The 21,090-nt window shown below is 31.4% G+C and overlaps 1 protein-coding gene across 4 annotated transcripts in view; it reads left to right on the top strand.

Moving 5' to 3' along the window:
* The window catches only part of LOC143082831 (uncharacterized), a 59,662-nt gene that overhangs the window by 7,589 nt on the left and 30,983 nt on the right, over positions 1–21,090 (top strand). Inside the window, exon 1 of one of the 4 annotated variants that reach the window (XM_076258714.1) lies at positions 12,188–14,303. The exons of the other annotated variants lie outside the window; for them this stretch is intronic. Coding sequence (XP_076114829.1) covers positions 14,214–14,303 — 90 coding nt within the window. The 5' untranslated portion in view covers positions 12,188–14,213. Of the gene's footprint in view, positions 1–12,187; positions 14,304–21,090 lie in introns of those variants that run through there. 4 annotated transcript variants of the gene reach the window in all.

Genomic DNA, 21,090 nt, shown 5'->3' with positions numbered 1-21,090 from the left:
TTAACACTCAGACCACATTTTGAGAAATCTGGATCATCACACTTTTAGGTCTTTCATTACCTTTACTGATAAAATACTTAACGTTAGGCAACATAAGGTTTCGCAATAAGCACACACATCTCACATTCATATCTTCTTTTTCAAAGTATATTATCACTCACACTAATTCTTCCTATATCTATATATTATCATGACTCGTTTATTCGCATCTTTTGACTTATAGCTTAAAACAGACTCACGCAGATCTGCCCATAACGGGTGATTCCTCTTTAATAGGAAACGCTTCTCCTGTCAAAGCACTGTTATTTTTCTTTTCTTTGTCGATTTTTAGCTCTCCTAGCAAAGGGTGTCAAGTGAGTTTTTCTCATCTCGGCGGTTGTCTTCAGTCTTCGTCTGTTAACTTTTACAAACATGATCTCCTATGGAACTACCAAGTCAAATTTAACCAAACTTGGCCACAATCGTCATTATGGAGAATCTTGATTAAAAATCTGTCCCTTTAATCCCCGATAGCCAAACAACATGGCCAACATGGCTATAAATGGAACATAGGGGTAAAATACAGTTTTTGGCTTAATGTATCTCCAAATCTAATGCATTTAGATCAAATCTGACATGTAGATTAAAAATTTCTTCAGGTTAAGATCTACCAGCCCTGACATTTTCAGAAAATCGGACAACCCTTTTGAGAACCCTAAGGCTGTTCTGAAGGGGGATTTTCTGTTTCTGTCCTAATTACCTTCATTTCAATTGAAAGCTGCAGTCTAAATTTCTGTCCTTTATCAAGGTCAATCCACTGTAGAAATAATCCATACGAATTATAACCAAGTTGTTCACATCTTGAAAAAATGTATGACATATTTGCAACTGAAAGCAAAAAAAACCAGCAAAACGAAATTTTCTCTACTTCATATGTTTCAATTTACTGTTTTGGATCTATATTTTCTAAAAATATGATTGTGAATTTTGTTCTATTGACAGAGCAATTTTTTTTTTTGGCATATTGACAAAATAATCATAAATTCACTATTGGTATCTGAAATACAGAATGAGTAGGTACTACGTTCTTAACGTTGTTTCACTAAAAAGAACATATCATAAGGCATAAAACACTTCCAATCTGCCTTTTGGAGAATACATTAGTTCTACCAAACCATTAGTTATTTTCTTTGTAAGATATTGTGTTTTTGTCAACTTTTGTCATGCGCATCTCAATGATATCCTCCTTTTTTAGTCATTTTGTATAATGCCTGGCAAGGTTAGGCATTTTCTAAATTGCCTGAAAATTTAGTCATTTTACAAAATGCCTAAATTTAGAAAATGTCTGTAATATATATACAGAATTAAAGAAAATGTAGGATTTTGATATTTGCATTACTTCCCTTTATTCGGTAAAAATTGTTATACTTTAGTACCACTGGTAAAAAATATAGTAACATGGTTTGATAATAAAAAACATTTTACTCTAAGGGTGCCATATTAATACTAAAATATTAAAATCACATAAATTTGAGATGTTTCTTAAACATGGCTAGAAGTGTGAAATGTAAACTTAATAATTCGTTTTCCGTTTATATGTGTATAAAGTTACTAATTGAGTAGTTGGACATTTTAAGCATCGATTATAGCCATCAGTTGTATGATAAATACTGTTTTAGTTTGTTTTGGGGATACAGGTTTATCGTCAAGTATAGATTTGTATTCTCATTCAGGCCAACTGTCCATCTTTAATTTGAAATGTGTTCCTTTTTTAAATTCGCTACACTAATTAAACAATAAAAGGGTTGTCCTTTTCTATTAAACATTTTGTTTTGCAGAATCATCAGTAAGTTTCAGTTTTGATCTTTTTCGACACATTTCATTATAAGTCTTTTTGTAAAATGGTCTTCAATATCAGACACTTGAATATGACAGTTAACTCCCTTTACCAAGGATTGGCTATAATATTTTTCTGCTTTATTCACTTTAAATGCAACAATCTAACGTTAAAGCGTGTCATGTCAATAAAGGCAACAGTAGTATACCGCTGTTCATTGGTCATAAATCGATTAAGCGAAAACAAATCAGGGTCATAAACCACAAACCGAGGGAAACACATCAACTGTGAAAATACACCATGTCCTTTTCTATAATTTTAGTTCATGCTGAATTTTTTTCTTCTCCAAAAGCTGTTTCGTCTCGTTTTTAGTTTTGCATTGATACCCATGGCATCGACAACTGATAAAGCTTATCACTTTAGTTAGAATTCAGTATATACTCAGTTCGAGGCGCTGTCTCATTTTTGATTGGTAATGCCATTTATAATGCCCGCGTCACACTGTCCCGATTTTTACGCCGATTGCAACACGATTATAGAAATTTTCAAAATCGGGACTGATCGTATCCAGATCGGGCTATTCGTAGTGCCATCTTTAACCATCGTAGAACCATCGGCCACTTTTTCTAGCCTTCGGGGACAACTTCGGGAAGGGTTCTAAATTTTTTAACATGTTAAAAAATCCCCGAAGGTGCTTCCGATGTTGAGGGTTCGTATTGAGTTCGTGTCACCATCCTCACCATCGTAATGTCACCGGGAATGCATCTTTGAACATCGTATTGCATTCGTGTTTCCATCGTTTCCATCGGGCAGTTTTGACATTATGATGTCTACACGAATGAATCACGAAGCTACCCGACGGTCTTACGATGGCGACACGACTTCGTGAAGACCTCGTAATCCAGTCGTGTTGCCATCGAATAAAAGTACGAAGGCGACAAGATAGAACTACGACGGCAATAAATCCAGCTAAATGTAAGTTAATTTTCGCGCTAAAATACATTTAAAGTGCCATGCGCGAAATGCACTGGTCAGTCTAATACGACAGTTAAGAAAGACGTTCACAAAACATGGAGCTCATTTAATCTAATTCTATGAGAACAAGAAAGGCGACAGCGTTGTTTCTATTAATTCGAATGGAACAAGAAGAGCAGCTATTACAGGCTCAGGATTTACTTTTACAAGTAAAATATTATTTTTTGTCAATTTTTCATATCAAGTAACATAATGAAAATCTTAAACGCGCCTCGTACACCAACACTGCAGGTACATGTATATAGGGAAACCAACTTTTTCTTCATTATTCTGATTTTTTATCTATCGTATGAGTTGTTGTCAAACGAATGTTTACTCCATAACCATTTTGTTTTCTATATGTCATATTTTGCCGCATTTGTTGCTTTCTCCACATCCTTCTTTTTGTCTATATTATTATGATATTCTCCTGGAAAGAGCCATTTTTGAATGAAAGTGATCAACGAACCCATTACCTTAAGACAGATCAGTAAACATGGGCATAATTATGGGTGATTTTTCAGACTAGTGCACACATTTTACAGTTCAAACAAGGCAATGCCGAGCGTGGCATCCCCTCGTATGTAACATATTGGGGACAAATATGGACACTATATTTGTATATGACACATGCAGAAAATGGTAAATTGAATCTGCATATTTGATACATAAACTATTTTTTAGAAATCAACCAAAACATTCAGTAACTGGAAATACCTTTAATATTGTCTTTAGAACCAGCAGGTAAAAAAATGAGCAACCAATTTCCTGTGTATTATGCTATTTCAAGGAGAAAAACAAGTCCATCTGCATGACCTTGACCTTTGGCCTTGAACGTAAAAAAAGTCAGATCATTACAAGGAGGAATAATATACCAAATGTGGTTAAAATCTTTTGAAGCATATTGGTTTTAGAGTGTCCACAAGGGTGATACTGCCTTGTATTACAACTGCCACTGTGACCTTGACCTTTGAACTTTTAAGTCAATAGCACTTAAGATATTCTAAATGAGTAACACCATACCAAGTTTTGAGCATTTTGGTTCTAGAGTGTCCATAACGATTTTATCTACACGCAACTTACATGTAGTAGGCGTGGGGATAATAAACTAAGTTTTATAAGAATTGGACAAAAAGATTTATTTCCCGCCATGTATGGCAGACTTGTACAGAAACGATATGTTGTCGAAATTCTGTTCGTATCATAAAAAAAGTAAGCTGTACACGACGTCTTTTAGACATCGTATGGCCATCGCGCATCATCGTAATCCATCGTGTAGCCTTCGTAAGCCATCGTGTAGCCTTCGTGATCCATCGTGTAGGCTTCGGCTGAGATATGAAGCTTAAATACCCGTCTTCGGTTAACCTTCGTATGTCCATCTTTTGCTATCGTATATAATTTCGGCACCATCGTATAGACATCGTTATTCATCGTACTTGCTTCGGTCACTTTTTGGTATTTTAACGAGATCGGGACCAACTTCGTACGAACTTACAATTTTCGCTTTCGGGTGTCCATCGTATATACAAATCGGGACAGTGTGACGCGGGCATAAAGAAAACAAGTTTTATAATAGTTCTTATGAATTTCTTTTACATTTTCTATGAGCTATTGCTATAAAGTAGGCATCGATAGCCTGAAGCTTTCTCCGTTTGCATTCTCAAGTCTGTATTTGTATATTCAACCTCTTGATTAATCAAACATTTTTTTTTCATGTTATTTCATGGGACTGTTTTTTTGTTTTGTTTTCTATAACTTAGTATTTTTCCTCTTCTTTTTCATTTCTTAATGATATTTTCAATTCGTCGGATCTGTAAACTTTACGATATGTTTAAATTTGATAATACCGATGCATCATGCCTTTTCATATATCTGTATCTTAGAAATGGATGTTGTTTGCATCTTATACAAATATCTTTTGTTATACTATTTTCCATACTATTGAGAATACAATAACGTTAAAGAATCATGTCTATTCTTTTTTAAATTTCCTAGAATTTCCTTTAATAGAATTGTTTACACCCGGATATCACTTAATTGTGAAAAACAAACCAACATCTTCTCCGGTTTGGGCTATATATATATTGTATATATGTTACAGTGAATTTGTATAATCAGGGATTATGTAGAATCCCTGATTTTTCAGGGAATATGTAGAATCACTAAAATCATTAGTAATTATATATAATCCCTGAAAATGACTAGTGATTTTACATAATCACTGAACATTTTAATAATTATTCTACAAATTCCCTAATATAATTTCAGGGATTATGAATTATTTAAGGATTATTTGTTTGATAAAAAAAAATGAAAATATATAAACAAATTCTCATTTTTTACTTTTATATTCCTTGCCAGATGAAATAATTTTGCTTTTAAACACAGAGGATGGTTTTAAAGATATAACCAGCACAGGGTTTCGAGATAAAGTTTAAGTCTTCAAAATTGACAATATCAAGATTCCCTTTATAGCGACAACTTTACATGTTCTATTCTTAAATCCACAGAGCATGTTATTTGTGGTACATGTAAAACAAATGGTGAAGAAGATTATGGAACATGTTTTTTTTTCGTTTTTGTTCAAACAGAGACATGTTTCTGGTTCAAATGAACAAGAAATCCAAACAGAGAAATCTTACACATCTAAATGTATAGAAAAGCTAAAGATTGGCAATTATATCAAAGTTTTAGAGCATTTGGTGTTATATTCTCATAGCAAAAAAGGAAAGGGAATAAAAAAAAAACAATGGTAATTGTTCAACAAAAGTCTGAAAAAGGATATTGCCTGATAAAAAAAAGATATCTTGATCGAACCAGTTCGAAGTTGCTAATTTTTCTTTTTTTACAGATGTTCTTGCTGAACACCTTATTCTCAGGCGGGTAATAAAATCTGATTTGATATGTGAAGGAAAATGTTTTCTAAAATTTGGATATTGTCATTGTGGTAAAAACAGATGTGAAGCATATTATTTTAATATATTGTGTTTAACATTTTGATATATTGTGCTTAACATTTTGAAAAAGAACAAATTATCATTTTGATATTTTGTTCTTAGCATTCTACAATTTATGTTTATATAGTGTATTGCTGTTTCAATATGATTTCATAGCATAAATAATTTGACTTTTATTCATTTTCTTTATAAATAAAACTATTTCTTCATTTCAGTTATTATGTATAATCTCTGTCGTTATTTCTAGTGATTATACATAATCCCTGAAAATTTTAGTGATTATACATAATCCCTAAACTGGCCAGTGATTCTACATAATCCCTGAAAATTTCAGGGATTCTACATAATCACTGATTATACAAATTCACTGTAACATATACAAGTCTATATATTATATATATACTAACTACTTCGTTTATATGATCTTCCAACGGTTTCTTTTTTTTCGATATGAATTATTTGCTTAACTAAAGAGAATTCATTTGTTGAAATGCTCATATGATATTGATACCTTTACTGGCGGATAAGTATCACCAGCCAATAGTACAGTGCTTCGATACACATGGTAGTATGGATAAATTATCAAAGAAACCTTGCAACAATTGCTATTAGTTAGGCCAAAATGTATTTGCCATTGCTTATATATGTATCTTCATCATTTATTAGCAGTTACATTAGACCATTTTCAAATATATTGCCATTGAGCATCACTGTAGAGACGACATTTGTCGATATGCGCAATGCAATGGTGATAGATAAATTGGTACTGTTTATTCTAATATGGGTGATCATCGTCACATATGAATTCATTCGATATACAAATCTTCTGAAAAAACATCAGAAACCTGGAAAGTTGCATAAAGGCAAGAAGAACTTCTAATTTATTGATCTTCAACTGTTTACTTATCAATCAATTTGTTATTTCCGAAAAATGATATAAAGAACATAAAAAATAATCAGAATCTCTTGGGTTTTTGTGTTTGAAAGACGGTCATTAGCCTCTGGATGTCTTCTGATTTCCTTCAGATTCGTTCTTGCTTTTTAGACCCCAAATCTCGTTTTATGCATATTCAATAACTTGGATATAGCCAGAAGAGTCAATCATTATAATTACATCCCAGCTCCTTTGTTCTAACAGGGGTGATCTGAGCCGGATCGTCCCTACCAGATCACCCTAGTTTGAGTTTCTTTGTTATGCATGCTTTCCTTTGTTTTGTTACATTTTGGTGGGAATGTCAAATCCGCTATAAAACTTATAATTAATTATACGGAAAAGACTATCTATCAAAACTCACGTAGAAAAAATGCAGTGTATATGCTGGGATTGGAACTTTATAAAGTGGCGATATAATGTGGGCCGATAGGCAAGTGAGGCGAGTTGACATTGTTTGATATCTACTCATCGGGTTCGGGGGTCATAAAGGGTATACATCATATAGTAATATATAAAGTATATTATAATGGTTGTGTGGCGTTCTAAACTAGATTTTATGAATTGTAAATGTTCAATCTAAAAGAGCGGGGATGTAAAATAGTTATCCCACTCGGACTTGGTGTGTCAGTGTTAGATCACCCTCTGGCCTCTGGCCATCAGGGTGATCTTACACTGACACACCGCGTCCTTGTGGGATAACTATTAAAAACTGGCTTTAACGGCTACATTTACATTCTGCAATAAAGCTGAAGCATGTTTGGCTTTAATTGGAGAACTATTAACTTCTTTAACAAAACAATTAATTATAATTAAGATAATATAACGTGAACTATTTTGGACAAGGTAGTTTTTGATGAAGTCAAAGTCTAATCAATTTGAAACTTGGTACACATGTTCCTTATGATATGTTTGATCTTTCAAATCTAATGCCAAATTAAACACAGAGCATAGGCTCAAACCGAACAGTAAGCTATTAAGGACACCAAAATAACTATTATAGTGTAAAACAATTCAAACAGGAAAACCAAGTATATATTTCATAGCTCATTTGTTCACAGTTGAAGTTAAGATATTTTTTAATGATTTATTAAAAAGAAAAACAATTCTTTTCAAAGATTTAAATTTTTCAAAATAAAAATATATATGTTGAAAATTTGCCAAAATGTCATACTCATTAAAAAATTATCAAATGCAGGTGATTTAATGTGAAGAGGTCGGCTTATTTCCCTTTATCTGGGTGTAACCATCAAATATATATAAATTTCCTTTGTTGTTTTCTTAACATATAACCTATGCAACTGAGCTTTATTGCAAAACTTGATTATTGGGCGAACGGAAAAAGTCTACATAGTTTATCAGTTTTCTTCTTATTAACCTTGTATCTGCAGGTTTAAAACTTTGTTTCAAATGTTTTACAAAAAGATTGAATTGAAATTTTGTAAAGTGAATATAGTAACTAGCTTGAAATATATTTAAAGCTATTCTCAAAACTTTGTTTTAGTTTGTTTTGGTGATACAGGTTTATCGTCAAGTAATTTATATTCTCATTCAGTCCAAATGTCCATCTGTAATTTGAAATGTGTTCTTCGCTAAAATTAACTAGACTGAATCAAAATTTTTCTAGTTATTAAAATATTATTTATTATCATAAAACTATTTTAATATAGCAATGAAAGAGATCGTTGTCCTTTTCTAGAACATTTTGTTTTGTAGAATTCAGTTAGTTTTAGTTGTGACCTTATTCGACTCATTTCATTAATTCTTTTGTAAAATGGTCTTAAATTCAGTCACTTGAATATGAAATTTTACTCCCGCTCTACTAAATATTGGTCATATATTTTTCTGTTTTATTCATTTCAAACTCAACAATCGAACCTTAAAGAGTTTCATGTAAAAAAAAACCACCATGTCCCTTTCTTTCTATAACTATAGTTCATGCTGAAAATAAATTTGTCATAATGCTGCTGCGTCTCGTGTTTTATTTTTAATATTGCATTCATTCCTTTGGCATAGGCAACTGATAAATATTAGACATGCTTATCACTTTTGTTCGAACCAAGTTCAAATGCTCATGCCATGTAAGGATTAATAACTAGCACACTATGTAACTAATAATATCAATTCGTTTTTAAGTTTTCATTTCTGTATCATGATTGTGTGCACAGTTTTTCAGTTGGCATTCACAATGTCATATGCGTCTGCGTTTTAATGGGTATACACTAGAATATCGTGTTTTGTGTTAATATGGACATACACAAGTCCACCTTTTCTGTGCTATTATGTGCATACACTTTGTCATTCATGTCTGTAATCATAATTTGTTACTTTGGCCTTACACAAGGTTATCATACTCAGCAATTCTTTGAAAAATCACTACAGAAGCCGATATCAAAGTTAAGCCAGGGCACTGCCTCTGGATCGCTCTTATTAACTTCCATTCGTAGATACTGAAACATGTTTCATTTGTTTACCAAGCATATGTGTTTTTGTTTTGCATAATAAAACCACTTACAAAACTATTTTTGTTATGTAAAGTAAAATTTTTAGAATTAGCCTATTATGAATTCACTTACAACTTTTAATGAATAGGTATGAGTAAGAAATTGACAAATAACAATGAATGTTTTCAATATTGAAAACCTTCGACTGAATTATCGATGCCTTTAGATGGCGATCGTTGTGTTCACTGCAATTTCAACAATGTCTGCCTTTTCCATCTATTGCATCAGAAATCAAGAAAGCTCTGGAGGGAGTGTTCTTCACCTTTGGCTAATATTTAAAAGAGTTTGATTAAATCTTAGAAACCACAAACGAGCATTAAGTATGCATCGATATCCTTTCTCCGTTTGCATCTCTAGTGTGGATATCTGTGTTCAACCTTTCTATTTATCGAACAGATTTTCTTTTCATGTTATTTCATTTGACTGGGTTTTTTTTTTGTTTTTTTTATTCTATTCTTTATCTTCTAGTTTCTTGTATTTTTAACGGTATTTTCAATTCTTTGGATCTGAAAACGTTACGACATGTTTAAATTTGATTATCAAATGCATCATGCCTTTTCATATTTCTATTTTTTAGAAAAGTATGGGATTGCATCGTATACACATTTCTTTTGTTATACTATTTTTCATACTATTGAGAAATACAATGACGTTACAGAATCGTGTCTATTCTTGTTTAAATTTCCTAGACTTTAATAAAATTGTTTACACCCGGATATCACTTAATTGTGAGCATTAAGGAGTAGCATATAGTAGGTGTCTTTACAAGGAATTTATTCTATAAATAATGCGACTCCCTCGTGTATCACTATACTTTCTTATCCGGGTTGTGTTATATATATATATATATATAATATATATAATTCGGTTATATAACCTCCTGAACGGTTTTTCGTTTTCAAATATGTGCATTACCGAAGAGACATCATTTGTTGAAATGCTCATATGATATTGATACCCTTACTGGCGGATAAGTATCACTCAGCCAATAGTGCAGTGCTGCAATACGCACATGGCAGTATGGATAAAGTATTACAGCTGATTCCATTGAGTGTGTAGCCGAAGGTAACATCTTCGGTTAGCTTGCTTGTTAGCTGAACCGTGAAGTCATTGTTCTGTTAGGTTAACTATCCTACTTTAAGAATAGACTAGTCCGACATAAAACCAATCGATATGACTGTTGGAAAGAGGATAGTATACCTGACCTAATGATGACTTCACGGTTCAGCTAACAAGAAAGCTAACCAAAGATATTACGTTTCGCTACATACTCAATGGAATCCGCTGTAATGAAATTTTGCAGTGCTAATAGTCTGACCAAAGTCGATCATTTCAAATATATTGCCTTCCGAGCATCACTGTACTGACGTCATTTGTCGATATGCGGAATGCAATGGTGACAGAGAAATAACCGTCACTTTGAATTCATTCGATATACAAATCATCTGTAAAAACATAAAAAAAAACCTGGAAAGTTGCCTATAGGCAAGAAGAACTTCTAATTTATTGATCTTCAACTGTTTACTAATCAATCAATTTGTTATTTCCGAAAAATGAAATAAAGAACACAAAAAAAATCAGAATCTCTTGGGGTTTTGTGTTTGAAAGACGGTCATTAGCCTCTGGATATCTTCTGATTTTCTTCAATAACCGTTCAACACAAAGTAGTATACTTCAAAGAAAACAATCTCCTTAGAATATTTATGTTTTAAACAAGACAGTTTTACAATTGTATTTGAAGAAACATTACGCAAAAGTAGTAAATTTTCAATTCAAAAATGACATGATTTGTGTATTTTTTCTCCAAGAAAACAAAATGGCGGCCGTATTTTGACGTCGCCGGCCTCTCTACTTCAGATTCGTTCTTGCTTTTTAGACCCCAAATCGCGTTTTATGCATATTCAATAACTTGGATGTAGCCAGAAGAGTCAGTCATTATAAAAACTGGCTTTAACGGCTACATTAACATTTTGCAATAAAGTTGTAGCATGTTTGGCTTTGAGAACTATTAACTTCTTTAACAAAACACTTAATTATAATTAACATTATCCTTTCAGTGAGAAATTATTTAATTTTCATAAATGATAGAACATTCCCAAATCCGTTTTGGTCGTGTATGCGGCCCAATGAATCTATATTTTTTCATTTCCAAATTGCCATAGTAAGTCCTTATTAATTAATCAACACAGTTTTGTCCTTGAGTTTTTGTATATACCAGTTTCACTGTTAACCGCACAACAACTCAATATTCAGTCCTTCGAATTCATATTCACATTTTGACAAATATAAATACCAATTGTCCTCAGTTTGGTTATTATTTGCTTTTAATAAGTATCTGATATATTGTAATCAGAACGTCATAATGGCAACGTATATAACAAAAAGGGTTTTATATCTAGTAGTATTTTCAAATCAAGTCTTTAGTTGCATTTGTTTGCATATTTGTCAAATGACAGCAATACCAATTATAAAGTAAATTATGTATAATTGATAGCAGGTGCTCTTCCAATACACAGAAGACTAAACCATCATGCACAATAATAGTCTTAATTGTACCACAAACAGTTATCTCGTTAGCAATCATATGGAAATCAAATAGAAATCAATTAAACTAATAGGTTATCCGATGATATTAAGTCTATTGTGTAACGAGATATAAATAAATCAGGACTATGGTTGTGATCAGGACGGTGGAAAACTTCACAATCATCGTATCATGAAATGAAATTAGGAAGTTTTGTATATAATCTATTAAATTTCATTGGATATTAATGTGGGGAAATTTGAAATTTAAAGGTCCTTGAAGAAACTGTTTAATTTAATGTATAAATTACTCAATATACTTTCTCTCATCACAAAAACATCGTTGTTCAATGTTTATTTCGTTCATATAAAATTTTGACAGTTTTTTCTATGCCCCTATTGTTCGTAGTCATACGTATTTGTTATAAACACGCACACATGGAGTCACTGTAAATGTTGACATTGCTAAAAAGGAGAAGTAATTCCAGCAAGTCCGTTCCGCCTATTTGTTGATCAAGTATTATACGGAAGCTTGCAGTTTCTTAAAAATGTATTGAAAGCCACATGTGGAGCTTTGGTTAATAATGGTCTGATCATTTAGCTTCCCATATATGACAGAGGCAGTCATCAATTATTTTTAAACATTAAATGTTGTTATCGTGAACTTACAGTTGCTTACGAACAGACAAAGGAAATAGCATCCATGCAGCATCTAAGAAGCTCGTATTGCATAGCTTGACTAAGAAGTATATACTGATTCTTATGGAGAAAAAGATAAAGTAATATATGAGATTATATTTTGGAATTCGTTACACATTGGAGAATACACCCACGAAAGTTATTAATTTATAATATATAAAAGTTATTTGGACTCTATATACTAAGTTGACAAAGTCATTTGTTCACAGTAATATAGTCAGGACAAAAGAAAATTGATAAATCTCTTTAATAGTTGTTATTTTGTAACGTGCAATAGATGATTTAACAAACGGATTTAATATTAAAAATACAGTTTGAAAAGAAGACATGACAGTCGCCAAAAAGAAGCTAGCAACGGAATAATTTCTTCCGGAATCGTACGAAACTAAATTATTAGAAACGGCACGATAGTTTTATTGATGAACAGGAATCGAATCTTTTTGACATACTAAGCAGTAAAGTTATAAAAAGGATTAGTCTTGTGAATGATAGTTTACTTCTTCTAATACCCGAAAAGAATTTATTGTACCACCAATTTTATCTCCACACAGGAGAAGAGATACTCTGTTGACATCACTCACTTTGTTGAAAAAAAAACTACTGCACACAGATTAAAATATTTAATCAAGACAACAGTTTTCTAATACTGGGTAAATGTTTGTCATTGAAGTTAGTTTATTTATAGAGTACCCCGGATGTCAAGTGTAAGATAAACAATATATTGACTGTTTTATGGACTCTTTACTAACTTCATTGTCTAACCGTTTGGTTTCTATATAAAACACGGTTGTTTGTTGAACATCTTCCAGGCCATAATCCGCTTTAGGGTCATCTTCTGTGTGTAATCTTCTTTTAGATTCGTGAAGTTAATTTGTCTAATTGAGGGATTGGTGAAGAGTCAAGTGGTCGTGTGTACACTGTATAGACAATTCATGTTATGACATTGATTCTATTAGATTTGGATTAAAACACTGTTCTTTTTTTAAAACTACTACATGACACTTTTATCATCAGAGTCTGTATATAGGTTTGACTAATAACTGAAAGATTCATATGGAATTGAACAGTGTTAGCAGTGAAACCGGATTGTTATCATCTGTTTTCTTTCAAACGTCTTGGGAATATATTCTCTAACATAGATATTGCTGAATTCACTTAAGTCTTTGAACTGAATGCCATGTGATAAGCACCTAATACAGATCTCTACTCGTGGAATACAAAGAGATAAGATTGGAAGCTAACAACATTTTACTTCGCGCTTCAACAAACAGAAGTTCGTATTTCTATTGTTGCAAAACAATCGAGAAATTAGTAGTAAACATTTGCAAAAGACATGTAAAACATATCGTGTCATCAGTATCAAAAAGTGCAAGAAGACAGTCCCATCTTAAGAACATTAGAGTTTGGTTACGTGTGTCGGTATTGACTACATACGCTGTGGTATAATATACCAGATTATGTTAAAATAATCTGTAATTTGATGCAATTTTTTAAAGTGTGTAAACATTTAACTTACATCAACGAACATTTATATGCACATCACTCGTATAAAAAGTGGAAAACAAATAATTTTATTAAAAACAAAACGTTGACCATCGATTTAAATCTGATAGCACTGATCCGACAAATTTGAACAATAAGTATATTATAATTAAGTAAACAATTTGTAAAGTATATCAATACATATTGAGGACACCATTTAAAACTGATGTGATCGGTGGATGAAATGATGAACACGCAATAGGATCACAAATTTTTATTTTTCAAAGATGGAGGAATTTCCGTATTTTATAAAAGCAAGATCAAAAGTAAAAGTAACTACATCAGTTCCACGTGGATGGGAACCAAAAAAGAAAAAGGTAGGATTGAAAGCCGTTCTTATTATATTACTTATACTTGTTTGGTGGAAAGAGAACATTTAGATTTGTAGATAAACATTTATCTCGATAAATGTTTAAACAACAGAGCACTTATAGTAAAGAACAGCATTTGAAATTTTCTTTTGTTGCTGTTTTACATTATATTGGGCTTGATACATATTTTGATAAGTTATGATTTTACAATGGAACTAATATCAATTAAAAAAAACATATAAGGGTATGCATTTAAGAAGTTTATAAGTTTCGTGAATGGGAAAGTAATCCAGTAATACCTTAAAAACCAAAGATATATTTCCAGGTTTCGATAAGTTCTTCAACAATGAACAAGTGTGTAAACCCTTTAACAAGCTATAAATACTCCGAGGCTTTGTTCAATTCCGAAGAGCTGCTATCAAGTTTCTTTGAAAACAAAACTCAGTGATATAAACAAATACCATCTTCGAAGTTACAGAATTTGGACTGGTCAATCATTAGACAAGATATTTTAACCATTTTAATTTATTAAGTAGTTCCCTATACACTTCACTTTTTTTATCAAATAACAAAAAATACAGATTAAAATCAAAGAAGACAAAACACTGTCTTATTGGCCTATACAACCTCATATTCTTGTCTGTTACCTATTAAAACATAAATCTATAATACCAGCACAAAAGACTTTTATTGAAAAGACAAAATACATTAAAATTTTATATTTCCCTAGGTCATGATTATAAAAAAATAAAATACGTTGTCATTAAAATCGAATTGCTCGCATTTTACAAAGAAAGTTTTCAGTAGAATTGTATCTATTGAGAATGCAAATTAATTTCTCATTTTCCTTAGTAGCAACGGATATCATATGAAGTAAAATAGCTGCACCCTAGAGACGAACATATTCTGAAAATTTTACAGATGTAAATTTGATCGAATCCTTAAAATATGTTTGTTGGCTTGTTCTATATGACTGTATATATGTTACAGGGAATTTGTAAAATCAGGGATTTTGTAAAATCACTGGACTAATCAGTGATTGTGTAAAATCACTAACAGTTTCAGTGGTTTTGTAAAATCCCTGAAATTGTTAGGGATTTTACAAAATCACTGAAAATAGAGCTAGGGATTTTGTAAAATCCCTGATTACAATAAAGTATAACATGCTATTAGAAATGTGTTTTTCTTAATATACAGATAGACCAAATGAATGATCACTAATGATTTAGAAATATATTTATTTAATAAACACTATGAGCTAGAACTTGTGTATAATGATAATGACTAAAAGGCATATAAACGGGTATTTAGCCACTCTGAATTTGCTTATTTTTGCAAGACAAGTTTGGGTGACATCCCTACCACTATAAGCTATTGATATGTGAATTTTCTTAACTATGCTGTACATGTCTTCAAGACATACATAATATTTTTAAAACATCTTCATCTGAGGAATATCGTTTTTAACAATTTTTTCAAATCTCCACATTGAAGAACTTCATACCTTCATTTATCAACAATATATTTACTTTATTTGGATTAAAAGAGTTGAGAAATTTTAGAAACTTATTCAAAGTTATACCACTTTGTGATAGAATACATGTGTCTGATAAATGACCAAAGTAGGTAAAACTTTGTTGGTTTTTTTTTTGCTTGGATAGATTAACCTATTCATAAACATGCAAGTACAAAACAAAGTATTATTACCAATATTTTCTGTTGTCTTTTTTTATTATTATTTTGTGAATATAGATGTTATTTTGTAGGCAGCAAATTAATAATACAACACTTATTTGCTTTTTATATATCAATTTTCATGCAGCAATAAGATGCTCTTGATCTGATATCATGTAATATTTGCCACTGGATGACATACCCCAACCCACTCAATTTCTTATACCTTACACATGTGTTTTTCTTCTCTAATGACAGCAATCAACCTAATGTTCAGTTTTTATATTTGATTTAAAAAAATTGATATAATTGGTTTTATTTTCTACAGTAATTATACAGAAAAACTATAATAAACAGTAACTTTCTTTCAAACACGGTAGTGATAAGAGCTTGTTTTGTCTTCTTTCTGTGGCTCATTGACAAAATATTCCAAAATGTTTATCATATTTTCCCTTGTTCCATATGTTGCACTTTAATTTTACCTCAGTTATTTGAAGTAACTTATGTGTGTATGTTTGCTCTTGATTTCATGACATCTGTGCCTGAGCCATTGTTCTACAGTATGTCAGTTGTTTTGTGCATAAAAACCGCTCACTTAATATTAAAATAAAGACTAGATTAACCTCAAACTTATTGAGTATTACTGTTGTAGTCTTTTTTATCAGAAATTCTTAATAAAAATGAATGAATGTATTTTACAAATTCCCTGAATTTAATCAGTGAATCTGTAAAAAAGATCTTAATTATTTCAGGGATTTTGTAAAATCACTAGTCAAAATCAGGGATTTTATAAAATCACTAATCAGTTCAGTGATTTTACAAATTCCCTGAAATTTCAGTGATTTTACAAAATCACTGATTTCACAAATTCCCTGTAACATATACACATATACAGACAAGTGTGTACCTATTCTATGTTGGCTATTGTCATTGGGAAAACTATCTTCATCTCTTCATTTAGCAACATGCTATGGTTGACCGCTTTGAAAAAGTTGGTGAACGTAAACTAGGGATATTTGTTACAATATCACAGAATGTTACTTGTTATATGAATGTTTTTGTTATGACCCACAACATGAATGTCGCTAGAAGAACACAAACCATTTAAGACTACCAGAGTTCAACCTTATTTTTGTAAGGATTGTGATTCACCAGTTTTTTTTTTTATTTCTATTGACTGTAGCTTGTATTTCAACTGTTTTTTTTTTATCCACGATGTTCTTTCAACAACCTATGATTTTTATTGCTCCTAGGTATCTCTGAACTTTTTTTTTGTAATCTCTACAACAAATCAATTCAGTGTCGTAATGTTTTTATTTTGTAATTTTTATAAACTATCATGTGGTGAAACATTTATTGAAAGTGTAACTCCGAATCAATCTCACCTCTAATCGAAACGTGTCTTCATGTCAACGTATAAGACAAGCTACCTTATTCTGGTTTTGCAGACAAATATCGTCTATACTTATCTCGGACATATGAATATTCTATAACACTACATGCATCTTTCAGCTGGTCAGTTTTGTGAAATTCCTAACTACGACTAAGAATACCTCTATTCATTTGTCGAATCGAAGAAAACATTATGTTTAGTTCTGGAGACTTTGATGATAAAAAAGCTGCTTTGACTATGATTTCGTACTCATTTTAGATTCATATATAGACGTAATCAGGTCGTATGATTGTCAATGTCGTTGGTTAATGTCTGTTATATTTGTTATTCGTTAATTGTTTTGTTATAAAATAGGACAATGTCGAAGCCTTTTATAACCGACTATATGGTATGGTTGTTCACATTTTTCAAGGCCGTATGGTTGCATATAATTGCTTACCACTTTATTTGAATTTCGATGGATACATTTTGTAGTTGTCTCATTGGCAATCATACCTCATCTCCTTATTTTTATTTTGGAATACGAACTCAGAATGTTCATAATGAGGAAAGACAAACAATACACAAATCTTTTAAATGTTTTCATTAAAATTGAATGGATTATACGAATAATAAGATTTTTAATCGCCTGAAAATGTCAGACTCAAGAAAATAAGGACTTGAAATGTCAAATATATTTATTTTGTTAACAAGGTGTCAAAAACTTCATTTCAACGCAAACTATAATTTCAAAACAAGTGATTATAAAATAAGTAATAATTGATAGTCGGAAAAATATAATTCATTTAGTAACTGATGGAAAACTGGTACAGAAATTGATGTATCCCACTTAACCAGTTTCCAAATCCGGCTATTTAACGTGAAAATAAAGTATATTGTTATATATTTAGAAATAAGTTATTTGAGTAATCAAAAATAAGTTTTACATAATTGTGTTTCGGCGATTATCTATTTCTTTAATCGCAATGAAGATTGCAAGTAATTTAAACAAATAGCATAACCAAAACGAAAGTATGATCCAATGAAATTGGATGAATTTTGACACTTTTTGGAATTAATATCAATATTTATTCACTCATAGAGTCTATGTATCGGAAATAAATTCATAAGTTGTTGGCACGATACGGGTTATGTTCCTCTCGTATATTTTATGATGGTATGATACTAAGCACTTAACAAAAGGAATTGTGCTCAAGGTGTTTACATGACGAAAATATCAGAATACGGGATTATCTCGCTGTGTTGAAGACATATTGGTGGCCTTGGTTGTTTTCCTGCTCTTTGGTCGGGATTTTGTCCCTATGACACATTCCCCGTTTTCATTCATAAGAAGTACACACCCGTTTGTTTGTGATGACTTTTCGGGATCACTTCCGACCTTTGCATGGATGCAGAATATGTTTTTCTTCTACTTCAATTTAAGCCACACTTTAGTTTTCGTGCAAATAATAAGGTTATAAATAATTAAAGGTTTGATTATAGACTAATTTAAGGCTAGCTTGTGTTTTTTTCAAGTTCACTTACATTTGGCTAATTACGGTCATTGCAATGGTATTTTTTATCCTCTTTTTCAGATATTGTTCATGACTTTTAGTTTTAGCTAGTTTCAGGAGTTATTTTTGTGGTACTGTATTATTAGTTTAAGCTTTAAGTTGATTCTTGATATCTCTTGTTATCTGTATAAACTTTTCAAAAAGTTAAATCACAAAGAAAAATGAACTCTGAGGAAAATTCAAAACGGAGTCCCTAATCAAATGGCAAAATCAAAAACTCAAACAAATCAAACGAACTGTCATGCTCCTGACTTGGTAAATGTAGAAAATGGCTGTACCAAGCAGGATTGAACCTGGGTTTATAGCTAGCTAAATCTCTCAATTGTATGGCAGTCGCATCAAATTCTATTATATTGACAACGATGCGTGAACAATACATCTTTAAATATACTTATTTCTGATATCGCTTCCGCAATCATTCTATATAAAGATATATCAAACAGAATTCGCTTTGTTTAAATTATCAAGTAGGTTAACAACTTCCTGGTCAAGGTTAAGATTTAGAATTCTAAATATCACCTCTCTATCATGCTTATTACTAGTTTTAGTTCAACAGTTTTTTCTATATTAGGTCATGATTAGTTATTTATATATATATAAAAGCAAATTCTAAACTGTATGCAAAATAAAGCGTTTTATTTGAGTAAAAAAACACTTATTCGCTTTTGTTGAATTGTAGTTTACATAGATAGGGTCATAGAGAAGATAATGTGGCATGATTGTAAATGAGAAAACTATCCACCAGAGAACAAATGACGAAAATGTAAGGACTATAGATCAATGTACGGCCTTCCACAATGAACAAACCCCACACCTTGTAGTTATATATCTAGCATTCTTTCTTAATTTGGCCTGCTATATATGTTGTCAAGACATTAATTAAGGTCATTTCTTGGTTAATAGGTAAATTCCAATATGGGAAAAATCGAATTTGTATACATCATATTAGAGATCGAATAATTTATAGAATATTAAATATTGACGTTTGGTAAACTAATTATCTACTTAGTCTTGTACTCAACATGAACTTTTAAACTTTTTAATATTGTCAACGATGCAAATAGTGTTACAGACTTTCATATTATTTTTAATTGCCGTTCTGAAACCATGTACAATGATTATCAAATCAATTATATCAGATATTAAGTTTAAAAGATCAAAAACCGAGCTTTTACTTTCTTCATACGGATCAAAATACTTTAAAATCTACAATTTTTTAATTCAGCTATAATTGCACGTGACGATTTTTCAATTGGCTTTACTCTAACCTTCGGAGCCTATAGCATTTAGAAAAAGAATCTACGCTGTAATGGTAAAAGTTTTTGACCTCCGGAAGTAACAAACATCCGTTTTGTTGGTAGGGATATCGCACTATGGTTACCCGAGTTGGGAAATCAGAATAACATTTGTTATTGCATGCTTGTATATAACCGCCTTAGGCAGCAACCATTTGATTTTCTGGGGGGAGCTATGGTTTTTTTTTCTGTGCAAACTTTTTTTTTCGCCTTCGGCGAAGAACAATCTATTTTTTTAGCGACAAACCGAAGACAATTTTTTTCTTTCAATTTTAGCATTACATGTAGTGGCAGCTGAGGGTGAAACAAACAATTTTTTTTACTCAGGGTCCAAAACAAATTATTTTTTTCACCAAAACCTGGAAACAAACTTTTTTTTCCAAAAAAAACCATAGCCCCCCCCCCAGAAAATCAAATGGTTGCTGCCTTATATCGTTCTGGTTTTGTTTTAGATTTTCAATTTCCTGCACTCCATTATTCTTTTGTGATAATAAGTAATATATTTTTTTCTCATAATAATGGGATGGTATAACCAGAGAAATATTACATTATAAATCTCTGGTATAACTCAAGGATTTGCTTTTTTCCATTGCAGATGTTGTACTTGACAGTTAGTTTACTCGGTATGTGTTGTATCTTGTTTTGTTGTCTTTACTTTTCAGAACGTTATTTACTCTTTTTTGGGTTTGATGTTTATATAAACGTTAAACTGTTTTATTATTTTGCTTCCAATCTTTTGATCTTAGGTGAATTCTTTGATAACAAATGAGATGTTTTTGTGCTGTTTGTGTTTTTTTAAGCTTTTGTTATTGCTCTGAAATGTTTTACAAGTTTGACTTTTACACTGGATGTTGAGTAAACCTTATAAAGGTTATAGA

This window comes from Mytilus galloprovincialis, chromosome 7 (assembly GCF_965363235.1).
Source record: "Mytilus galloprovincialis chromosome 7, xbMytGall1.hap1.1, whole genome shotgun sequence".
Taxonomy (NCBI): domain Eukaryota; kingdom Metazoa; phylum Mollusca; class Bivalvia; order Mytilida; family Mytilidae; genus Mytilus; species Mytilus galloprovincialis.
This window is presented reverse-complemented; position numbering and strand designations above follow the sequence as displayed.